We start from the raw sequence: 20,723 nt of genomic DNA, 5'->3' as shown, positions 1-20,723 counted from the left end.
CTTGAGCTTAATTTACTACACATCATTGCTGGAATAGTTCTCAAGCCTTTGCAGATGCAAAATCACAGGGAGCTGCCTTGCTATATATCATTTTACATGCCTTGTGTATAGCTCAGAGACAGCAATTGCAAAATCTAGCACTCACAGACAGCTGGGAATTTGTGACAGTCCCTGAAGGACTTTGCATCCATAAACCAATGACTGGATTACACTGATCCATAAATGCATTTTTCTCCTATCTCTGCCTAATGCAATACAAATAGTCTTCCTACTGTTAACTATTTCTAAAGCTATACACAAAAGAACATAAAGGAAATGGCATATATTCAAACAGAAAGGCCATCAGGTCATTTGGTCTTTACACTAGCAAAAGACTTCAACACTGTCACGGTTTAACCCCAGCCGGCAACTAAGCACCATGTAGCCACTTGTCCACTTGCCCCCCACCCAGTGGGATGTGGGAGAGAACTGGAAAAAAAAAAAGTAAAACTCACGGTTTGAGATAAAGGCAGTTTAATAGGACAGAAAAGGAAGAAATAATAATAATAACAAGAATAAAAATTATAACAGCAATAATAATAATAAAAGAATTAGAATATGCAAAACAAGTGATGCACGAGGCAGTTGTTCACCACTTGCCAACTGATGCCCAGTCAGTTCCTGAGCAGCAATCTGCCCCCCTGCCCCCGGCCTACTCCCCTCGGTTTATATACTGGGCATGACATCACATGGTATGGAATACCCCTTTGGCCACTTCGGGTCAGCTGTCCTTGCTGTGACCCCTCCCAACTTCTTGTGCCCCTCCAGCCTTCTTGCAGGCTGGGCATGAGAAGCTGAAAAATCCTTGACTTAGTAGAAACAGTGTTTTCAGCACAAATCCAAAACACAGCTCTATACCAGCTACCATGAAGAAAATTAACTCTATCCCAGCCAAAATCAGCACAAATACCTGTACTCTTGTAGGAAGAAATATTCCTTAATTTAAGTTCTGCTGTCAGAAAGGTGTGCTAAAAAGTAGTGATTCATTCATTCGGGGAATTGGTGACAACTTCTGCTCTAGAGCAGGAAAGCTCAACTCATGAACAAGCTGTGGGAATAAAGTTATAGGCTTCAGTTTACCAGCAGTTTCCTCCTCTGTAAGAATCCAGGAGCCCTTGTGGTGATGTCACCTCCTCAACACCGCACTCTTTGTGTCAGCCTGCCTTCATACCTTCACTGCCTTGTCCCATCCTGCAGTTACCCTTGCTCGACTGAGCGGCAGCCAGTGAGAGAGGCAGGATGGATGGCAGGTCTGCAGTTACCCATGTGCCAAGGGTGCAGTGGGGCTGGTGAGGGGCTCTCCCTGGCTTCTTCTCCACTGGTGGCTGGGAGAGGGTTGCTGCCCTGCACTGGAATGAGTGAGACCCACTGCGGCAGCAAGCTGATGCGATGGGGCACAGTGCTGGACAGGACCAGGGGTGTGCTTTGGGACCAGTAACACAGAGGAGTGGCTTCTGATAGATAACCATGACCTGCAAATAACAGATGAGCCATGGAGGCTATGGTTGTATGAGTAAATCAAATTTGCCCAGGACAGCTCTCTGGTGCTGAGGTTGATGGGTATAGGACAATGTATGCCTGTGTCATTAAACCTCAGGAAGCTGTGGCTGCATCCAGGGAGCCTAAGAAGGTGGCTACTGGGCATTGCTAACACTGGGCTTGTTCAGGAGACAGTCAGTAGTCATGGCCAAGAGCATGCCGGTGACTGCTGGAGTGATCTGACAGCCCAGCACTGCTCCTGGCACCGCTCATGTTACCAGGAGAAGTGTAGCCACAGAAACTATTGTCACATGCTGAAAAATACACAGTGCCTAGTCAAGGGCCACCACCAGTCTGAAGCTATATCTTCTGGCTTTCAAACCTATTTTATATTCCTGTTCAACCTTACCAGCATTTTAAACTACATTGGTCTAAACACTCCGCAGTTTCCCTAGCTTGTCATGACTTCTATTGCTTCAAAGATATTGTATTAATCTTTATCCATTGCTGGGCCCCTGTTTTTCTTTAATAAAAAAAGAGTAAAATTTCAAAACTAATAATGAACAAAAACTTCCCTGGTTCTTCTGTTGGGAAGATCATGAAGGCATTTGGACTTTGCAATTCTCTTCACACATCTGCAGGGTCATTAAAAAGTAATTTTTCTTTAGCTGCAAACTTTTTGGTTGCCATTAAAGATTTCCAGGTGCATTTGCTCCTTAATCAGGGAGCAAATCCTTCCTTTGTAGCAAGTTTCTCTTCAAGAAAAATATTTTTTTCTATTTTCTAGCTTGCTCATTCACCTCAGTATTTGAGCATATTTCAAAGCATCAAGCAAAGTGATTAACTTTCACTACATTTGTTTCTCATCTGTCTCCAAGGAAAGAAAGATATGAAGCATTTTGGTTTGTATATAAATATTAATTTACTGCCTATTTTAGAGGAAAAAAAACCCAACCCCATCCCTTAGAGCAGAGAATTATTTAGTTTATATTGGTTCAGAGATGATGCCCCATTGGCATGCTACACTGTGGTCCAGAGAGGTGACCATAGACTGAAACAACAGCATGAAGACAATCTTTTAGTCCATCAAAGGTAAGGACTGAGATGTTGATCTTGATTCAAGGAGAAGCCAGAGCAAAGCACCTGGGACAAGTTAGCTGTGCTCACTGGGAGTTAGTATTCTTAAGAAATTTCTTGCAACTTTCTCCAACATTTGGTATTTTGAAAACACCAAAGGCTGTAGCACTTTGCCATAGCATACATGATGAAAGCATGAGATCATGAAATTTGCGGTTCAGAAGCCTTTATAACTTCATAGCAGTTGGAAATGCCCAATAATCCTGGTTGCAAAATTTTTCATTTTAAGACTTCTAAAGCTTATTTATACACAAACATTTTTCATAAGCTACATATAGAGAGACCTGCCTGAACACGGAAGTGGAAACAGTTCAGATTGCTGTTATTGTTGATTTTTTCCCAGAGATAAATTTGAACCATAATCCCATTACTAAAACTTTATAAAGCTGGAACACTTGGATTTACCTTACGTAATCCTGACAGCCTTTAGAAAAAAAGCAACCCAAAACCCAAACAAAAAAATTTTGGCCTGAGTTTCTTTTTAACAACTGTGGCAATGCAGCTGTTAGGCAGACCTTTATTTCAGTGCTACCTTATGAACGTGTCTACAGTCAAGCAACCCCAGCTGCAGTGGTGGGACTTAGCGTATTTATTTGTGCTAATATGAGCCTCATGCAGAAAAAGATCCAGAGGAACAGCTGAGCTATTTGACTATTTTTCAGCAACTCAGGTCATCTACAGTGATTGCATCTGTGGACAATACATGCAAGGAGCCAAGCACAGGGAGGTAAGGAATCTGAAATCATTCAGTGCCCTCAGTTTTGTGTAAAACAAGACTTGGTAATATAAAAACCCCATAAAATAATGAGCTGTCTGCTCAAGGCAGGACAGACACTCTTGGTGTAAACACTGTATAATGAACAGCCAGTGAATTCCTGTAATTAACTTCAATACTGTCCCCGTTTTCTATTCTTTCTCTACAAAAAGGAGAAATGGCCCATTTGATTTCTGTGAGATGCTAGGATGAGATATTTCATGCTGTAATATGAAATGTTGGGGTTCTCTCATTTAACTGTTGTGTAACATCTCATCCACGACAGCTCTGTTTCCTTAATCACTTTGTCCTTCGGTCTCCTTTTTGACCTGCAGCATTGCAGCAGCAGATCAAGCAAAGCAGAAGTGTTATGTTTTTAAATTCCTGAAACAGTATAAGCAAAGAACACCACAGAAACACAACAGTAAATGAATTGTTTCATTTTTTTGAAGTGTGGATATTTGACATATGTGCAAGTTTCTTATCATGAGGTTATTGATATCTGTAGTTTAGTTGAAGATATTAGTGGAGGCAGTCAGTTTGTCCAAAATTTCGTGGCTGTGGAATAAACAATTCGGAAGTGAAATTTCAGAAATTCTTCTCATTACCTAATCATCCTGATCTGTAGTTATGAAACAGTATTTTATTTTATGCTTGCTTGAATTTAGCCCTGCAAGCATGAGATATATAAAATACTTTATAGATATCTGAACCACCCCCGCTCCCCAAGCCAACCTTATTTTTTAATCTTTATTTTATGACATGGAATTAGAGTATTTTACTTTGCTTTGGACTAGATGTCCAGCATTAAATATTTCTGCATTTCTGTCTCTTTCTCAAAAGAAAAAAAAAGGGAAAAAATTGTGTGCAGTTTTCTGATCAATAAGCGGCTGTCTGTAAAGCTCAATGTTTTGCTCTGCATACACCCACTTGTCAGCTCAATGCTACTTCCCAGGGTGAGACTGACTAGAAGCAGAGAAAAGATGATATAGTAGCTCAAGAACAGTTGAAGCATAAGAGATTACAGGGATTTGGGAGCTTAAACAAGTATTTACCAGTAAGTCCTTAGCTTAGCTTTGATAGACTTTTGCAGTTAAATGTCTATTTCTTTTCCTCAGTAGAACTCCAGTCAACTTAACGAGTGGAGCTGTTTATAATGTATCAGGCAAAACTAGGAAAACACCACACAATTCAACTAATAAAAGTTCTGTTCCTAACCTGAAAGTAGGCCTCAGGTTTTTTAGCTTGCAAACCTGATACAAGATTTGGGCAACACCAGCTCTTTCCAATTCCTCTCCTCCAATCTGAAAACCAATTAACTGGAGTGTTACCACATGTTTCTCAATGAAAAATAAATGTGAACAATGTCTACACAAACTGAAGAAAGGAGGAAAATAGTACTTGAACCTTCCACCCCTTTTAAAAAAAATAATTCAAAACCAGAAAGCCCCTATTTTAAACAAATTGTATCATATTCTGTAGTCTCAAGATCAAGTACAGTATTGATTCAAGATAATTTCAGATATATTTTTGTACAAAGAAATTGTGTTACCAACAGGTATATGGTAATCCAACAGCTAATGCTATTTTTCCTCATCAGATGACTCAATTGTAGTTTTAAGGGTCAGCAGACTTCGGTAACCAGTGACACTGAAGAAAAAAAGAAGTACATGTTTGTAAATGTCTACATTTATTAGAATCTTATATAACATTATCATATATGGGAACTGCCACATCAATTCATCAACTCAACATTTTTATTTAGAGACAGCCATAATATGCTTATTCTGCATTTCTGTCCATGAAAACCACAGGAGAAAAGAAAGAAATTGTAAGTAAAAAAAGGCAGGGTGAAAAGAGGGAAGGGAGAAGAAAAGTCTTCAGTCAATGAGTGTCTTTTCTACAGGTTTCAGAAGAAAACCTGAACCCAAACAACTGTTTTGGGTTTGTGTGGCGGGGTTTTGGTAGTGGGGGAGAGGCTGCAGGGGTGGCTCCTGTGAGAAGCTGCTAGAAGCTTCCCCAGCTCCAAGTTGGACCCGCCTCTGGCCAAGGCCGAGCCCATCAGCGATGGTGGTAGTGCCTCTGGGAGAACAGATTTTAGAGGGGGGAAAAACCTGCAGCAGGGGAGGAGATTGGAATGTGAGAGAAACCCCTGTGCAGGCACCAAGGTCAGTGAGGAAGGAGGGGAGGAGGTGCGCCGGAGGAGGTTGATGCCCCTGCAGCCCGCGGTGAGCCGGCAGGCTGTCCCCCCCCAGCCCATGGAGGGGAGCGGGGGAGCAGATGCCCGCCTGCAGCTCGGGGAGGACCCCACGCCGGAGCAGGTGGCTGTGCCTGAAGAAGGCCACGACTCAGTGGGAAGCCTGCGCTGGAGCAGTCGGTGCCTGAAGGACTGCAGCCCATGGAAAGGACTCACCTTGGAGCAGTTTGTGAAGGACCGCAGCCCATGGGAAGGACTCGCGTTGGAGAAGTTCGAGCAGGACTGTCTCCTGTGGGAGGGACCCCATGCCAGAGCAGGGGACGAGTGAGGAGTCGTCCCGCTGAGGAGGGAGGAGTGACAGAGACAATGTTTGGCGAGCTGACCCCAACCCCCATTCCCTGTTCCCTTGCGCCACCAGGGGGAGGAGGGAGATAGAACTGGAGTGGAGCTGAGCTGGGAAGGAGGGGGTGTGGGGGAGGTTGAAGATTTGGTTTTATTTCTCATTATCCTACTCTGATTTGATTGGTAATAAATGAAACTAATTTCCCCAAGTCGAGTCTGTTTTGCCTGTGATGGTAACTGGTGAGTGATCTCTCCCTGTCTTTATGTCCACCCATGACTCTTTTGTTATATTTTCTCTCCTCTGTCCAGCTGAAGAGGGGAGGGATAGAGTGGTTTTGATGTTCCCCTGGCATCCAGCCAGGGTCAACCCGCCACAGTAACTCTGCTTCCAAATTTACTAGAACTTCAAATACAATCTCAGTCACCTATACTGCCAATATAGCAAGTCACTCATGGAGAAGGCTGGGAGAAAAACAACTGCAGGATGAAAAAAGTAATATCGCTTTAAACAATTTTATTTTAATGGACCCTTTAAATGGATCTGCTTTAAAGTCACTCTCTGTTAATATGGAGTTTCATAAATGAGCAGCATAAAATCTCACCTAATTTAACATATAAATCTTAATATTTACAAGGTCAGAAATCATCATAGTCTTTTTACATACGCTTTTACAATTGTTATTTTACAATGCATTCTTTTATTAGGAAGCATTTCTTTAATGAGAGGGTGGTCAAACACTGGAACAGGCTTTCTAGAGAGATGGTCAATGCCCCTATCAGTGTTCACGAGGCATTCCGACAATGGCCTTTACACGGTTTAGCTTTGGTCAGCCCTGAAATAGTCAGGCAGTTGGACTAGGTGCCTGTTGTAGGTCCCTTTCAACTGAAATAGTCCATCCTATCCTATCCTATCCTATCCTACCCTATCCTAATTATTTATAAAATGTAAAAGTCCTTCTCCTTTTCTTGTTCAAGATCACATCACCTGAAGAAGGCCCTATCAGCCTCCTAAAAAGCTTGTTTTGTGCCTCTGTTATGTTTTCCTATAACCATTGTGTATGTTGGCCTGCTGCTTTCTTGATTTTTTTTCCTGTCAACACCACAGTCTATTAAGCATCAGCAAGGCTATATTTATTTCTTGAGAATCTGGGTGGACATCAGTGAGCCCATGTGGAAGCCGGCTGAGAGCCTGAAAAAATTAACTGTTGGTTAGTTATTCTTACTAGGGCTATATTCTCATTCAAAAAGGGTTACAACTTGTTTTACCAAATACTGTTTTTGAAAACCCAGCTAGATAGATTGGTAAGTTAATAGTTCTAGGAAACTTTCAAGGATGGCTCAAACTCTTTTGCAGGACATACAGGGGGAAGAAATATTTTCTGTGAGTCAACCCAATGGGGTTCTGGGGGCAAGGCTGAGTTTTGAAGGTTAAGCAGAGTCAGTTGCTGTAGGAGTAGCACAGAAGGCCTTTGGATAATGGTTTTGAGAATACTGAAGGTCACTCCCAGTAGCCACCTGTGGCCATACTGGGATCAGTTTATCCTTAACTATGATATTTTTCAGAGAAATTCACTTTGTACCCACTCAAAGATGACTAGAAGCTGCCTAGTACCACACAAGAGCACTTGTGGAGAATGGGGGTATGCAAGCTTGGATTTGGTAATTCACTAAACTTCCCACTAATCTGGGAGCCTGGGCAGAGTGAATTTGAATCTGCATGTGAAACACCATTGTAGCCATTTCCCCTGGTGGGACAAATTGTGTGAGAACACTCCTCTCCACATCTACTTTAAGTGGTGAGAGATGGGTAGAGCAACCACCAAGTGAACTATTTGAGTGGTATTAAAACAGAATTATATCTGGATTTAGAAGAACGAATGACTGAAAATAAAGGTTATCTGTCTTTTTTCTACAACCACCTATTGTTTAGTTAAGAAAGCACTTAAGAGTTTGCCTTAGCTTCCTCTTCTGAAGGTTTAACAAGCCCAGCTCCTCTAGCCTAGAAACATCTCTGACAACATGAATGCTGACTCACAGGCTACCTACCTTAATGGCAAGTTTACAGAAAGACCTTGAAGGAACAAAGACATTTTGTCAGTAAAGTAGGCCTGTTGGAACCCTGGAAATCCAGCATGTAAGCTGCCTGTGAGTTTCTTAATCCACTGCAAGTTTGGAGTAATTGAAAAGATGAGTAATTTTTCTTTTTACAAAAGGCAATAGTTTTTCCTTTTCCCCTAAATGGTATTTCCCCTAAATGACATTTCAAAAATTAAAGAGTGTGCAACATTGTTATTTATTCCTATAAAACTACTTAGGAAATATTGATTTATTATAAAGAAATTAGAGAGCTTTCTGTGACAACACTGCAGTTAGAAGAACATTTTTTCGTCTAGAATTCTTATACTACATAAACTTCCAAATTAGGTAAATGACAAGATCCATGGAAATTAATTAGCCACACTGAGATCTACAAAGATTAATATGTTCAGAAAAATAAGAGAGCGATGAATAGCCAGTAAGAGGCAAAACTACTGGAAGTGGCTTAATAGCAAAAGTTAAAAGAGATGACCAACTAGCTTTGTAATATATAAAAAAACTTCAGATTTATAGAGTATTTTAGGTTGAAAAAGATCTCTGGAGGCGATCTAGTCAAACTCTGTCTGTCACTCACAATGGGGCCAGCTTGGATTAGTTTGCTCAGACCATGTCCAGATGAGTTCTGCATATTCAAGGGTGGAGATCTCAGTCTTTATGTTAGCATAGTCTAAGTACAGTTAGCAGCACAGATAAACAGAAGACACTACATCTTTACTCTCTCTTTTATTAAAACCCATTACAAGATCAAAGGTGTCACGAAAAAATAGAAACTTACAAATTGTGTGAATAGTTTTAATGTACTCATAAAAAGACATTAAATGGAAAATGACTAAGATTCTGTACTATATCTGCAATATAATGCATCGGCTTTATTCTGAAAATATTGTTGTCATTTTTGAGTAAATAAAAAGCCTAGCATTACGCACATTCACATGTATTTACCACTTACTTAAAGCAAAAACTTCGCATATATTTTTTCCAGAGAAATTAGTTCATCCCCATTTTTAAAAGTCTAATAAGAAAACATTCAACACTCTCACTGGAATTACTGTGAGCTGATGTTTCTTCTGTAAAAAATTATGCTATGGACATCAACAAACAGTCTTACAGAGTTATACAGCCATACTAAACAAGCTTCTAGGTTATGCTGCATTAGACCTTCTGGATTTGCAAAAAATTTTGACAATAATGGCAACTCTTCAGCTGAAGCTTAAGCATTTCATACTTTGGATTAAAATGTTGTAACCTTTGAAGAACAAATATCCAGTGTTACACACCTGAAAACATTCTTAACCAAATGGTAATACTCTAAAGGTTAACACAACTTCAAATTGAAGCTGAAATGCCTGTGTCTTCACTATCCCCTGGTAAAACTAAACTGCTAAGAATGCAATGTGACACACAGAAAATTAATCTTTTTATGTATTTACTCTGGGTATTTTCTTGCAGACACTGTATTATGAAGCATCTGATCTTACAAAATGATACCCACAATGGGACTCGTGTTTAGATGGCCTTCTTGAGGTAAGCACTTTGCATTGTAAGATCTGTTGTAAAGTAACAACCACACAGGAAATGAGAGGAATCCTGTTATTGGCTTACCCATTCATCTGAATTTCCCTATTCAGCAACATAACAGCATAGTGTTATGGGTTTGTGTGGCATGTTTTTTTGGTAGTGGGGGAGGGGGCCATAGGGGTGGCTCCTCTGAGAAGCTGCTAGAAGCTTCCCCAGCTCCAAGTCGGACCTGCCGCAGGCCAAGGCTGAGCCCACCAGTGACAGTGGTAGCGCCTCTGGGAGAACAGATTTTAGAGGGCAAAGCTGCAGTGGGGGAGGGAAGTAGGATGTGAGAGAAACCCCTCTGCAGACAGCAAGGTCAGTGCAGAAGGAGGGGAGGAGGTGCGCCAGAGGAGGGGATGCCCCTGCAGCCCGCGGTGAGCCGGCAGGCTGTCCCCCCCCAGCCCATGGAGGGGAGTGGGGGAGCAGATGCCCGCCTGCAGCTCGGGGAGGACCCCACGCCGGAGCAGGTGGCTGTGCCTGAAGAAGGCCACGACTCAGTGGGAAGCCTGCGCTGGAGCAGTCGGTGCCTGAAGGACTGCAGCCCATGGAAAGGACTCACCTTGGAGCAGTTCATGAAGAATGGCAGCCTGTGGGAAGGACTCACATTGGAGAAGCTCATGGAACACTGACTCTTGTGGGAGGGACCCCATGCTGGAGCAGGGGATGAGTGAGGAGTCCTCCTTCCCCTGAGGAGGAAGGAGTGACAGAGACAAGGTGTGGTGAGGTGACCCCAATCCCCATCCCCTGTTCCCCTGCGCCCCAGGGGTAGCAGGGAGAGAGAACCAGGAGTGGAGCTGAGCCGGGAAGGAGGGGAGGGGGGAAGGTGTTCTAAGGTTTGGTTTTACTTCCTAATATCCTCGTTTTGATTTGATTGGTAGTAAATTAAATGGATTTTGTTTCTTCCCCAAGTTGAGCCTGTCTCATGCCCATGACCATATGTGGTAAGTGATCCCTCCCTGTCCTTATCTCGACCCATGAGCCTGCCTTTATATTTCTCCTCATCCCACCGTGGCTGGCAGGGGAGGAGTGAGCAAGCGGCTGCGTGGTGCTTTGTCACCAGCTGGGCTGAAACCATGACACATAGTCAAAGGAGACAAGTTCATTTGAAAAAGAAAGTAATTTTTTCAAGCAGATATTTAAACATTGTCTGTTAACTTATTTCTGATGGTGTATTCAATTATTGTTTGACTTTATGAAGTAGGAACTGGTTATCAGTGTTAGGTTAAGCACTGTTAACTCACTTATAAAAATGGCAAGGTGGAAAGATTTGAAAGTCTCTGCAGCACTTCTTTATTTTAAACAAAACAAAATGAAAGAAGATAACAATTCTGTTGAGTGATAGAAAATAAGATTGTCCATGAAATATCCGTTCTCTCATCATCATTGTTTACTAAGATTTCTGTTTGATGATTTGTATAATTATCAAAATGTGTGTAAGAAAATCACAGTTCTCTGTAGATTTTCTTATTACTGTGCATATTAAAACTCCTGGGATAACTTTAGTAAATAATAAGCATCAAATTTAATTCCCAGTTTCAACACAGGCCTCTGTTGATCAACTGCACTGGTGCTAGCACTGAGTTACCATTTACAAATCAATGGAAACACCCATGACCAAAGCAAAGTAAACTAAACAGTGGAAAACAAGTTTAACATCTTCTATAACTCAAACTATCCAGAGAACTAGCAGGAATCCACTTCAAGAAATCTGCCAAAGGCTTTTATATCTTTTATGCTAACAAAACCACAATGCATTTCTAAAGTTTTGCTTCAATATTAGTACTTAGTTGTACATTACATTAAAGTCAGCGTACAGCATTTGCCATTTTACTGTAACCTCTGGAAACTCACAATTATATTGCATCATATGAGAGTTGCGAACCACCTGTGTAATCCCCATAAAAACTACTGAATGCCACAGAGTGGAACTCTCATGTTGTATAGGAGGTTAAGAGGCAGTAGACATACTGGGTGTCCAGCCCATTTGATAAGCCCGTTCCAATGTCCTCTTGCAATCCTGCAGCACAGTACTGAAGGTTATATGTGGATACTGCTGCACTAGCTGCTCTACTGTGGCTTCATTCACCTGCAATCAAAGAAAAGAATCTGTGATGTGCAAAAAGTGAATAAAAAGGGCAACATTATGCAAGCTAAATGAATGATCGAACTTTGGACTCCTGGGAGAACTTGCAGGATTGAGCTCTTCACTGATACTATAGGTCTGGGTGCATTTAACACAAAACAAATATACAGAATGTAATGTTCTGTTAGAGAATAAAAAACTCCAAACCACACCTTGATTTTATTGTAAAGGGAGAAGTTTTAATAACATTCTGGTAAATACTGTTTGATTATTTTAGATTGAAAGCAAACAGGAAAGACAAATAGTCTCCATTTGAAAACAGCTTTGTTTAGAGAACTGCAACAACGTTTAACAATCTATTAAACTACTTTCATTCCATGCTTGACTATGTTGGCCACTCATAGTGCCCCAAACCTAATTATTCAAAGAAACACCATCCTGTTTAACAACGTGCTGCCCAGAGTAACAGATTTCTATCTTGAAATAGAAGCAGATGTATTCAAACTTGCTCAAGCAGACATAGGTTTGAAATGCAGGATTTTCTTGGCTTTGGAAAATGAAACTTGATTACATCTATTAATTAATTTACAGCACAGTTATGATACTTTTATACATACTAAGCAGTAAATCCACAATTAACCTTACTGAAATGAACTTCCACTGTATGGTAGCTATCAATGTGGTTGCAATGAAAAATAAGAAATAACATGACTAAAGACAGGGAAAAGAATGAAAACTATTCTGTATTGCAGGTAGATCAATTTACCAATCTACTAATTATTAATATAGGTCAACTTTTCAAAAGGTTAAAAGTCCTGCATGTCTTCACATACATTACTGGTAGAAGTTTTTATTTGAGCCTTTTGGTGTGAGGCTAACACTGCACAAAGGGTGTTGTGGGCAGAAATGGTAGGATCAATAACTAAAACATACAAGCTTGTCGGGTCTGGGATGTCCCTCCTAAATCTTAGACATCAAAGGTAGCACCTTTATTCTTGATTAGACAAAGCAATCAGACAAGCCTAGCTAAACCTAACACCTTTACAATTGCAGCGCTGTGAGGGGATTAATTTGTCAATTACTTTTAAGATGATTGCAGTTCATATCACAGAAGTAGACAGCTTTCTTCAGCCTTTAGATAAATAAAAGATTAACCTAAGAACCATAACTTCTACGTAGGTCTCTTTGAAATCTTTGCTGAACACTTGGGTATTTTAAAATGCACTGACACTACATTTAAATACTGAACCACCTAGATTAGTAGGATGTACAACTGATATCATCACTTGCCTTTTTCCCCACAGTGTTCCACATTCAAGGCCAAAAGTAAAAAAAACAGACTAAAATGTTTAACACCATTACAAAGATACATCTTGGGAATAGTATTTTAAAGCATAGTGACCACAGTATCTAATAATATTTTTGTCCTTAAAAGATAACAAGGAGCGCATCCTTCTGAACAGTGACTGCACCCAATGACAAGGATAAATGAAAGGTTTAATATCCAGTTCTTCTACTTTGATAATAGAAACACTCAATCTTTATTGGAAGTTTCATCTAGCTGAGACTGACTTGGACAGAAAACTGGTTTAACTTCCCTTCATAGCACAAACTGTACTCTTTTGGCAAATTACTACATTACAGTAACATCTTCCAATGCTGAAAAACAAGAAGTGACTTTTAATATATCAAAATGAAATCAGAGATAGCACAAGTCCTCCAAAATATTTGATATTTATAGCTGAATACATACTTTCAAACTGTCCGCAACACTTCATAGAAATACTGCTTGGAAGGGAAGAATCCCCTAAAGTAGCAGTATTTGCTACTTCTTGCTATTCAAAAATAGTCAAAAGCCTCTTTTCTTTACACTTGTAGTGCACACAGCCATGGCAAAATCTATCATACTACCACAAACTTCTCTTAATGGTTAACTCAGACACAACGAAGATGCTTACCACAGACAGCTGCTCATTCTGCTCTTTCATAATGGGAAACTTAAAAAAGAGATATTGTTTATCTACTAGATATCTGCAAATTTTACTGGTAGATAGAGATTATTATGATTTGACACATACCTGTTGGGCTTTATTTGTTAGAATAGCATTGATATTATAGCTTTAGAGACAATAGCATAAGCAGATTTTCTGTTACAGAAAACAAATAATAGGGGAAATTTGTTACAAAGATCATGTTCAAACACAGGAAGATAGGTGATGATCTCCATGTTCTTGTGGACATGACCTCCATGCCCTGGTGCCTGACTCAGGACTGAACACATTTACAGAAGCTACAGTCTAGCTAGATAAAAGCTAATGTATTTACTACAAGTCTAACTTAAGTGAAATAGCATGGCCCATGATACTCGGGAAGAGAGATGATGTTACAATGGTATCTTTTAGTCTTAAAACTTATCAAGAAATCTATGGTAAACCTTCTAGCACTAGCCATTTGTCCTAAGATTTTTTTTGATACAATTATTACTGGATAAAACAATATTTAATAAAATTGTTACCAACTGCTATTACTACTTTACTAAACAGGATAAGGAAACTTTTGGTATTGAGTGCCACATACAGTTACAAAATAAACATGAACATGCAGAAGGCAGGTAAAACCATTGCAGAAGTGACACTGACAATATCAGCTATTTTATGAACAAAACCTAAATAGTAGAAGGTTTTCTGCACTTTTGCTGGAGTGTTAAATGAACATTTTAAGTTATTAATTTGATCCTAGACAATAACTTGAGTGGTATTAAACAGAAAAGTAACAACAACAACAAATCCTAAGTACACATTTGGAATCTTAACAGTTACAGAAAGAAATTACTCTGAGTTTTAAAAATTGAGTTTACTCTCATGATAGAGGAAAAAATTATCCTACCAAGCTTCATGATAAATGGTCAAATACATGTAACTTTTAGCTAAGCGTAAATATTTTTAATCCTAAGAAAGTAACAGCAAATAGTTAACAATCATGCTGGACAAAATAAATTTAATGTAAGATTACACAACAGAACAGGGAGAAAAAGGATCTTACTTGGCAGTGGGACAACCTACATGGATCCCAGCATGAGAAACAAATGTGGATAGTTAAGCCACAAATGATCCCCTTTCAGAAGACTTTGAAAGCTTTTCTTTTACCATGAGAAAAGTCAGGTCAATCACTAAAACAGTGTAAAATTTTTAGTATTTTAAACTTTCTGTAGTATTGGACTAAAACTGTACTACCTAAATCACAGGAAAATTGTGAAATCAAAATTTTGTTCTTTGTTAATGAATGAGATAAGTAAAATCTAAGTCAGCTCCATTCGTATCCTTGTCATCAATGGTAGGATTAAGATAAAAAGGAGTCTTATGCCTAACCATTAGAACACAAGCTTCTGTCTGTTTGTTAAGATGCAGTCTGGCTGGTGATAAAACAAAAGTACTGAATGCTATTCCCAAAATACTTTCATTACATAAACAGAGCAATTTTCCCTTCTGAGCTTTAACAGTCTTGTTCAATGAATGAAAACTAAAAATCATCACATCTTAATATGCTTTAAAAGTTGTATTTTTTCTTCCACAGAACTTTCATTAATCTTCATTTTTTATGTTGTCAAAATGAAGACTACTGTCTGAAGATAAGCTAGTTATATTATCTAATACATAATCATTTATTTGAATTTGAATAGCCCTTCAATTATGTTTTAACACATAACGAAAAAATGCAGTTCTTATCATTAAGAGTCAAAGTAATAGGTTTGTGTGAATCCTGGTCATCAAACAGAAAAAAGAAAACAACAACAAAGATTGGTTTGAAACTTATTTTTTCTTATTCCAGGCCAAAGAATAGATTCAAAAAACAAAGGAGAAGATGGGTTACAGAAACTGGCAGGACCAAGTGATATCATCTTTTAACTTAATTAGAGCAGTTACTTAAAGGTCACAATTTTGAGTAGCCTACTTCCCAGTTGAATATACTTGACATTGTGACAAATGTTATCTAAGGTGGAACCTCCTTAATTTCTTTTTCTGATGATAGTGTGGTTGTGCAGAGAGTATTTAAATATTATCTGCACTAGAGAAAAAGCATACTTCCTTATGTGACAGTTAGGAATTCACCTGGGAAAGAAGAACACGAATACCCATCTAGTTCATGTGAAGTGGAAGAACATTCACAAAACAGTTTTAGGAGTGCTTCTTTGGAGGACTTTAATCTCAGTTTGGTAGGCATACACATAATATGGGTGAAATGTTGAGAAAAATGGCAAATCAGTGTTTGAAACTCTTTCTCTCCTTTAGGTAAAATGATCTACCTACAACAGAAAGCTTGAAAAACCTGTCCGGTCTGTAACTGTTTTTCCCAGAATAAACTGGCATTTATGAGCTGATTCTTCAAGTTCAGGATAAACTGAAACTACAATTTTCAATTTTTAAGCTACTCACAGAAAAATATTCACTCAGATTTTTGATCTGGTATGCTAGGCTTAGTCATCTGGTCTGGTTGCCAGTATTTACTGATTTGGTACACCAGTTGTATCTGCCACAGACCACCATGAGTAAATTCTAGATTCTAAAATCAGGAATTTCTAAAGGTATCAAAAGATTCCAATGGGCTAGGATCTGTTTTTCTTTACCTTTTGCTTCCATTATGTTCCTAGGACAGACCTTACTAAATTCAAGGGAGTCAAGTTTTCCTAATCCTGTTGAGATAAATTAGGGATAACAATTGAAACCATCAGGCAAACTAGACATTTCTTTTTAATAAGACTGATAGTTTTATTCACAAATAAGGAACAGAAACAGAGGTTTAAGGACTTTTCCTAAACAGGACCTTCCTACTTTTAGTTAACTTGCCTTTAGTTGATATCATGTCCAGGAGATCTTCTCTTAGATTTGAATACCAAGTGGCACAGGGGCTTTAAAAAGCTTTGGTTTTAAACTGAGAGAACTCCTTCGCTCTTTCTAAGAACTGTAAGACTGCCTACTGATCTCAAAAACTCCTACTATAGGTGTATCAAGGGCAGTCTTAGAATGCAGTTCTGATTCTAAAGCTACTAAAATGTCCCAAGAATGTCTGTGTTGTGTCATTTAGAGCAATACTGAAAAGGGAGAGTAGAGTCATCACCTGAACTGCAAGTTTTATGCTGCTCTACACAGTGAAGAAGCTTTCACTGTTAATCTGAAAGTTTTCATATGTAAGGAAAAGCTTCAAGGTAGCATCCAATTCACTTGATAATTGAAAAGAAAAAGTTATCTCCACTCCAAGTTTGTAACTGAAATCAATAAGCAGCCATATAATCAAAAAAACCCAAGCCCCCCAAACCTAGGCTCACATGCAAAAACCCCACACTTGCAAAACTGAATTAGTACGAAGGTACAGTATTAGAACTTCTTAGCAAAACTTGCAGATGCTCCTCAGTGGTTCATAACATCACACAGGGGTGGACTGCTGAAATAACTTTTGCATGGCATCTAACCTAGCCCTTGGAACAGGCATGTGGCTAGTTGATTTTGGAGAGTGCTGACATCATGGGCACTTTCCTTCTGAGGACAATACAGGTAGGTATCTTCAGTTATACAACTTTATAGGCCAGTCATTAATAAAAAATAACAGACTAAGTTATAACACAATTAGTCTGCAATATCTGCATAGAAAAGCATTAATAATATATGGCACTGCTAGCTGAATTTTAGAAACCTAGTACTTGTAAAGAATTTTAGGGAAATGTTAGCAGGTGAAAAGTAACATTCACACCAAAGATTTTAAGGGCTACCATACAGATGATGTCTGATAAGAAAAGTTAACAGGGCACAAGTACTATCATTACACCTCTACAACAAAACCAACTTTACGCAACAGAAATGCAAATTGATTTGTTCTGAAAGGACTTTCATATCTTGTTATTGACATTTTTGCTTATGGAGTGGTATTGTGGCATTATGGGTACTGAAATTTGTGTGCATTTCTGTCTCGGTATACAGACAGCAGTATTACGTGAAAGCCAAATTTGTATGTAGTGGACAAAGAAATGACTCTATAGTCATTGTGTGTATCCATAATGATGGATTTTGGACACATTTTATGTTCCCCTTTCTCTAATGTTTTAATAATAAAATCCAAAATATACACACTTGGAGTTATCAAGAAACACATTTTCATACATACTTTCTCTTCTTTAAGCTGTAGTTTGCTTCATCCAGTCAGTGTCTTATAAAAAGTGCACTTTGTTTGGGTTTTTTTCTGCTAATACTTGAATGAATTATATTCTCAGGTGGCCCAATTATAACTGTTGCCTGTAGCCATAACAAAATTAAAGATTTCTGGAAACGTTTTGTGTGAAGTGCACTTGATCAGCTAAGGCAGACATATTCCACAGAGTTTCAGTGACTGCCCTCATGCCCAGGGGCAGAACCTTTGCTTAGGACTTTAATAAAATAGCAGCACTACCAGTATTAGCACAATATCCTATAGTCCAAATAAAGTCCCTTACAATTTCAGCAAAGAATGTAAGAATGCATTTTGACTTAACAGATGCTGTTATTTAGGGAAAAAAGAAAAAAAAAAGCATACATGCACACACATACAAACACTGTATTGTGGACTCATAAATAATGAAATTGGTGAATACATTCTGACGTACTATTATTATTATCATGACATTTGACAACTTAATTGTGTTAAATCCTCACAATTAATTTCCCACTAACATTTGGAAAGGGGAAGGAGCACGTAAACTGAAATATCTGTAATCTTTTCTGCCATGTGAAGTGAAATAAACAGAATACACAAACCTTCTAATATTCAATGGTAGCACTTCTGGAAGGATTTCAGAAAATGTAGCAAGGTTGCTTGTGGAGTATAGCCCCTTCACAGTTCTTTGCTTAAATCTCAACCGAAAAGTAGAGTCCTAGAGGGATGACATTCATTGTTGTGGCTGTTTACACAGGTGAATTCTATTGCCTCAAACTGCCAGTCCTTGCACAATTGCTGCAGTCACTGCATTGCTGCAAACTAACAAAATAATCCATTTCAGGTTTCTGTGAGTTTACATAGTTTTCTAGCAGAGCCATCATTTCAGGGCTTGCTGTCCTAATCATTACTGCCAACACAATATTGAATATTAAAGTTGTATAAGTCATAAAAGTTTTCTTTCTCAATTCTCTTTGCTTATTGTGAGGGTTTACTTTCCTATTAAATCAGAAAAAAACATTCTGAAGGAGCCTTTTAGTTTGTTTGTTTGTTTGGTTTGCTAATTCTGTTCATTTCAATCAGATTAGTTTCTAGACTCCACCTATACAAGATTTGAAGGTAAAAATATTACCAATATAATAAGTATTTCAAATTTATGATAAAACTGTGTGTTGCTTTGTTCTGACTTATAAAAATTGGAGTTCATAAAGACCCATATGCAGTGAAATGACAGTGTTTACTTATATAGTGATAAATAATCTTTCAGATTAATTTCTGTTGAATTTATATTTTGAGTATTTTAATATTTTCCCTCCTATTCTTCTACATTAACAATAATTTGAGCACATTATTGTAATACTTGTCAAAATGATGGCATGTAGAATTAACAGAGAAAACAAAAGTTGCCAGCTGAAAAAAATGACTGGAAGTTCCAGGGTACAATGCTTCTAAAAAATTTATCTTTTTTTTGATCATAAAAATGCTGACTACTTCACATTGCATTTTTCCATAATAGTTTGCCTTATCCTGATTTTGAACCATTGATCAGTACCTGAGGGTCCATCTTTCTATTACAGTATAACATGGTCAGGTGGTTGCTTTTTAAAAACAAGGACAGATTCGTTAACTCAGTAAGATTCCATCTTCAGCCTACTGCCAAGGATTTGTTGCTGAACTATCAACCTGGAAGATAAAAATCTTTTGGTAAAGAAACAGTTAAACTAGTAGTACAAGAAGTTTGATTTGTATAAAGAATCCTTTTTTTATACTTTAGCAGATGCTTTCGTTCACACACGTAATGGATCTGTTATCCTAGTTAGCTAGGAAAAAAAAAAGTATTGTTCAGTCTTTTAAAATTGTATTGAAAACCACAGTGAAATAAATGCTATTTTTCTTTTGTTGTGGCTTAGCAACGATAACTGTAGTTTCTTTCTAGTGGGATTCACAGATTTTATGAATCTAAATTCTTCATTATTCATAGAGAGACGTATCAATCACAGCTCCTATGTTATATATATAAAACTTTAAAAAATACAGCATATCCTTTTTAATATGCAGCAACTTAACTTGAACAAATTATAGTGATTTAAGAGAAAATAAGTGCCATAGAATTTTTCTTAAATGGAAGGATTGGATATTTTCAATCCTCTTCAATATCACAAAACCATAATTTCAAATTTCAAAATGAACCCCTTAAAATATAAAAGAAGAAATGGTAGCAATTTGTCAGTTTTTTTGATCAGGCTAATGACAGTTAGCATTTTCTGAAGGTGGAAGGCAAATTGCTGAGACAATTACATTAAAACAAGCCATGGCTCTGTACTCTTGCTGTTCTGTTAATTAAGAACAGTTCAGCTCAAAAATGTATTTGAAATTTGAAGATGTATCTCTAGAACCTAAGAGATTATCCTTTTTCATTTACTTGAGTTACAGGCTATCCATGTAAATTAAAAGTTTGTGGATGAAAGGTAAAAATGTTCCCAGTCATGCTTATGCATATGCATATATATAAAATGTGGAAAACTCTTTTTGCCCTGAGTTGGTAAATTTTTTCACAAGATGGCATTTCCTCATATACAATAGGAGCTGCATCCCAGTTAGACTAATGATTTGCATTTTGCACAGGATATATATTTACAACAATTTCTAAAACAGATTTTATAGAAGGATAAAGTGATAAATTATTTTAAAAATCTACCCATTTTCTAAAAATCTTATTCATACTTAAGATGTAAATGATTTCTTCGTGGACCATTTTTATTTTTAGGGGTCATCTATCTTCCTTCCTCTCTTGGGTAATATAAAAGAGTTTGTCTTTTTGTCAGTTGTACTGACCATCAATTTTTGTGCTCTAA

General features: G+C 38.2%; 1 protein-coding gene across 4 annotated transcripts in view; it reads right to left on the bottom strand.

Annotated features, from left to right (window-relative positions):
• The window catches only part of FBXL17 (F-box and leucine rich repeat protein 17), a 335,309-nt gene that overhangs the window by 29,853 nt on the left and 284,733 nt on the right, over positions 1 to 20,723 (bottom strand). Inside the window, exons 9-10 of one of the 4 annotated variants that reach the window (XM_049795632.1) lie at positions 18,471 to 18,586; positions 11,584 to 11,691 (exon numbers count right to left, since the gene is read on the bottom strand). The exons of 1 other annotated variant lie outside the window; for it this stretch is intronic. In XM_049795632.1, the coding sequence (XP_049651589.1) occupies positions 11,688 to 11,691; positions 18,471 to 18,586 (120 nt within the window). In that variant the 3' untranslated portion in view covers positions 11,584 to 11,687. Of the gene's footprint in view, positions 1 to 8,755; positions 11,692 to 18,470; positions 18,587 to 18,614; positions 18,691 to 20,723 lie in introns of those variants that run through there. 2 more of the 4 variants (XM_049795631.1, XM_049795633.1) reach the window with 2 other exon arrangements.

Source organism: Accipiter gentilis, chromosome Z (assembly GCF_929443795.1).
Source record: "Accipiter gentilis chromosome Z, bAccGen1.1, whole genome shotgun sequence".
NCBI lineage: Eukaryota > Metazoa > Chordata > Aves > Accipitriformes > Accipitridae > Astur > Astur gentilis.
The sequence above is the reverse complement of the archived record's forward strand: the minus strand, read 5'-3'. Positions and strand labels throughout refer to the sequence as shown.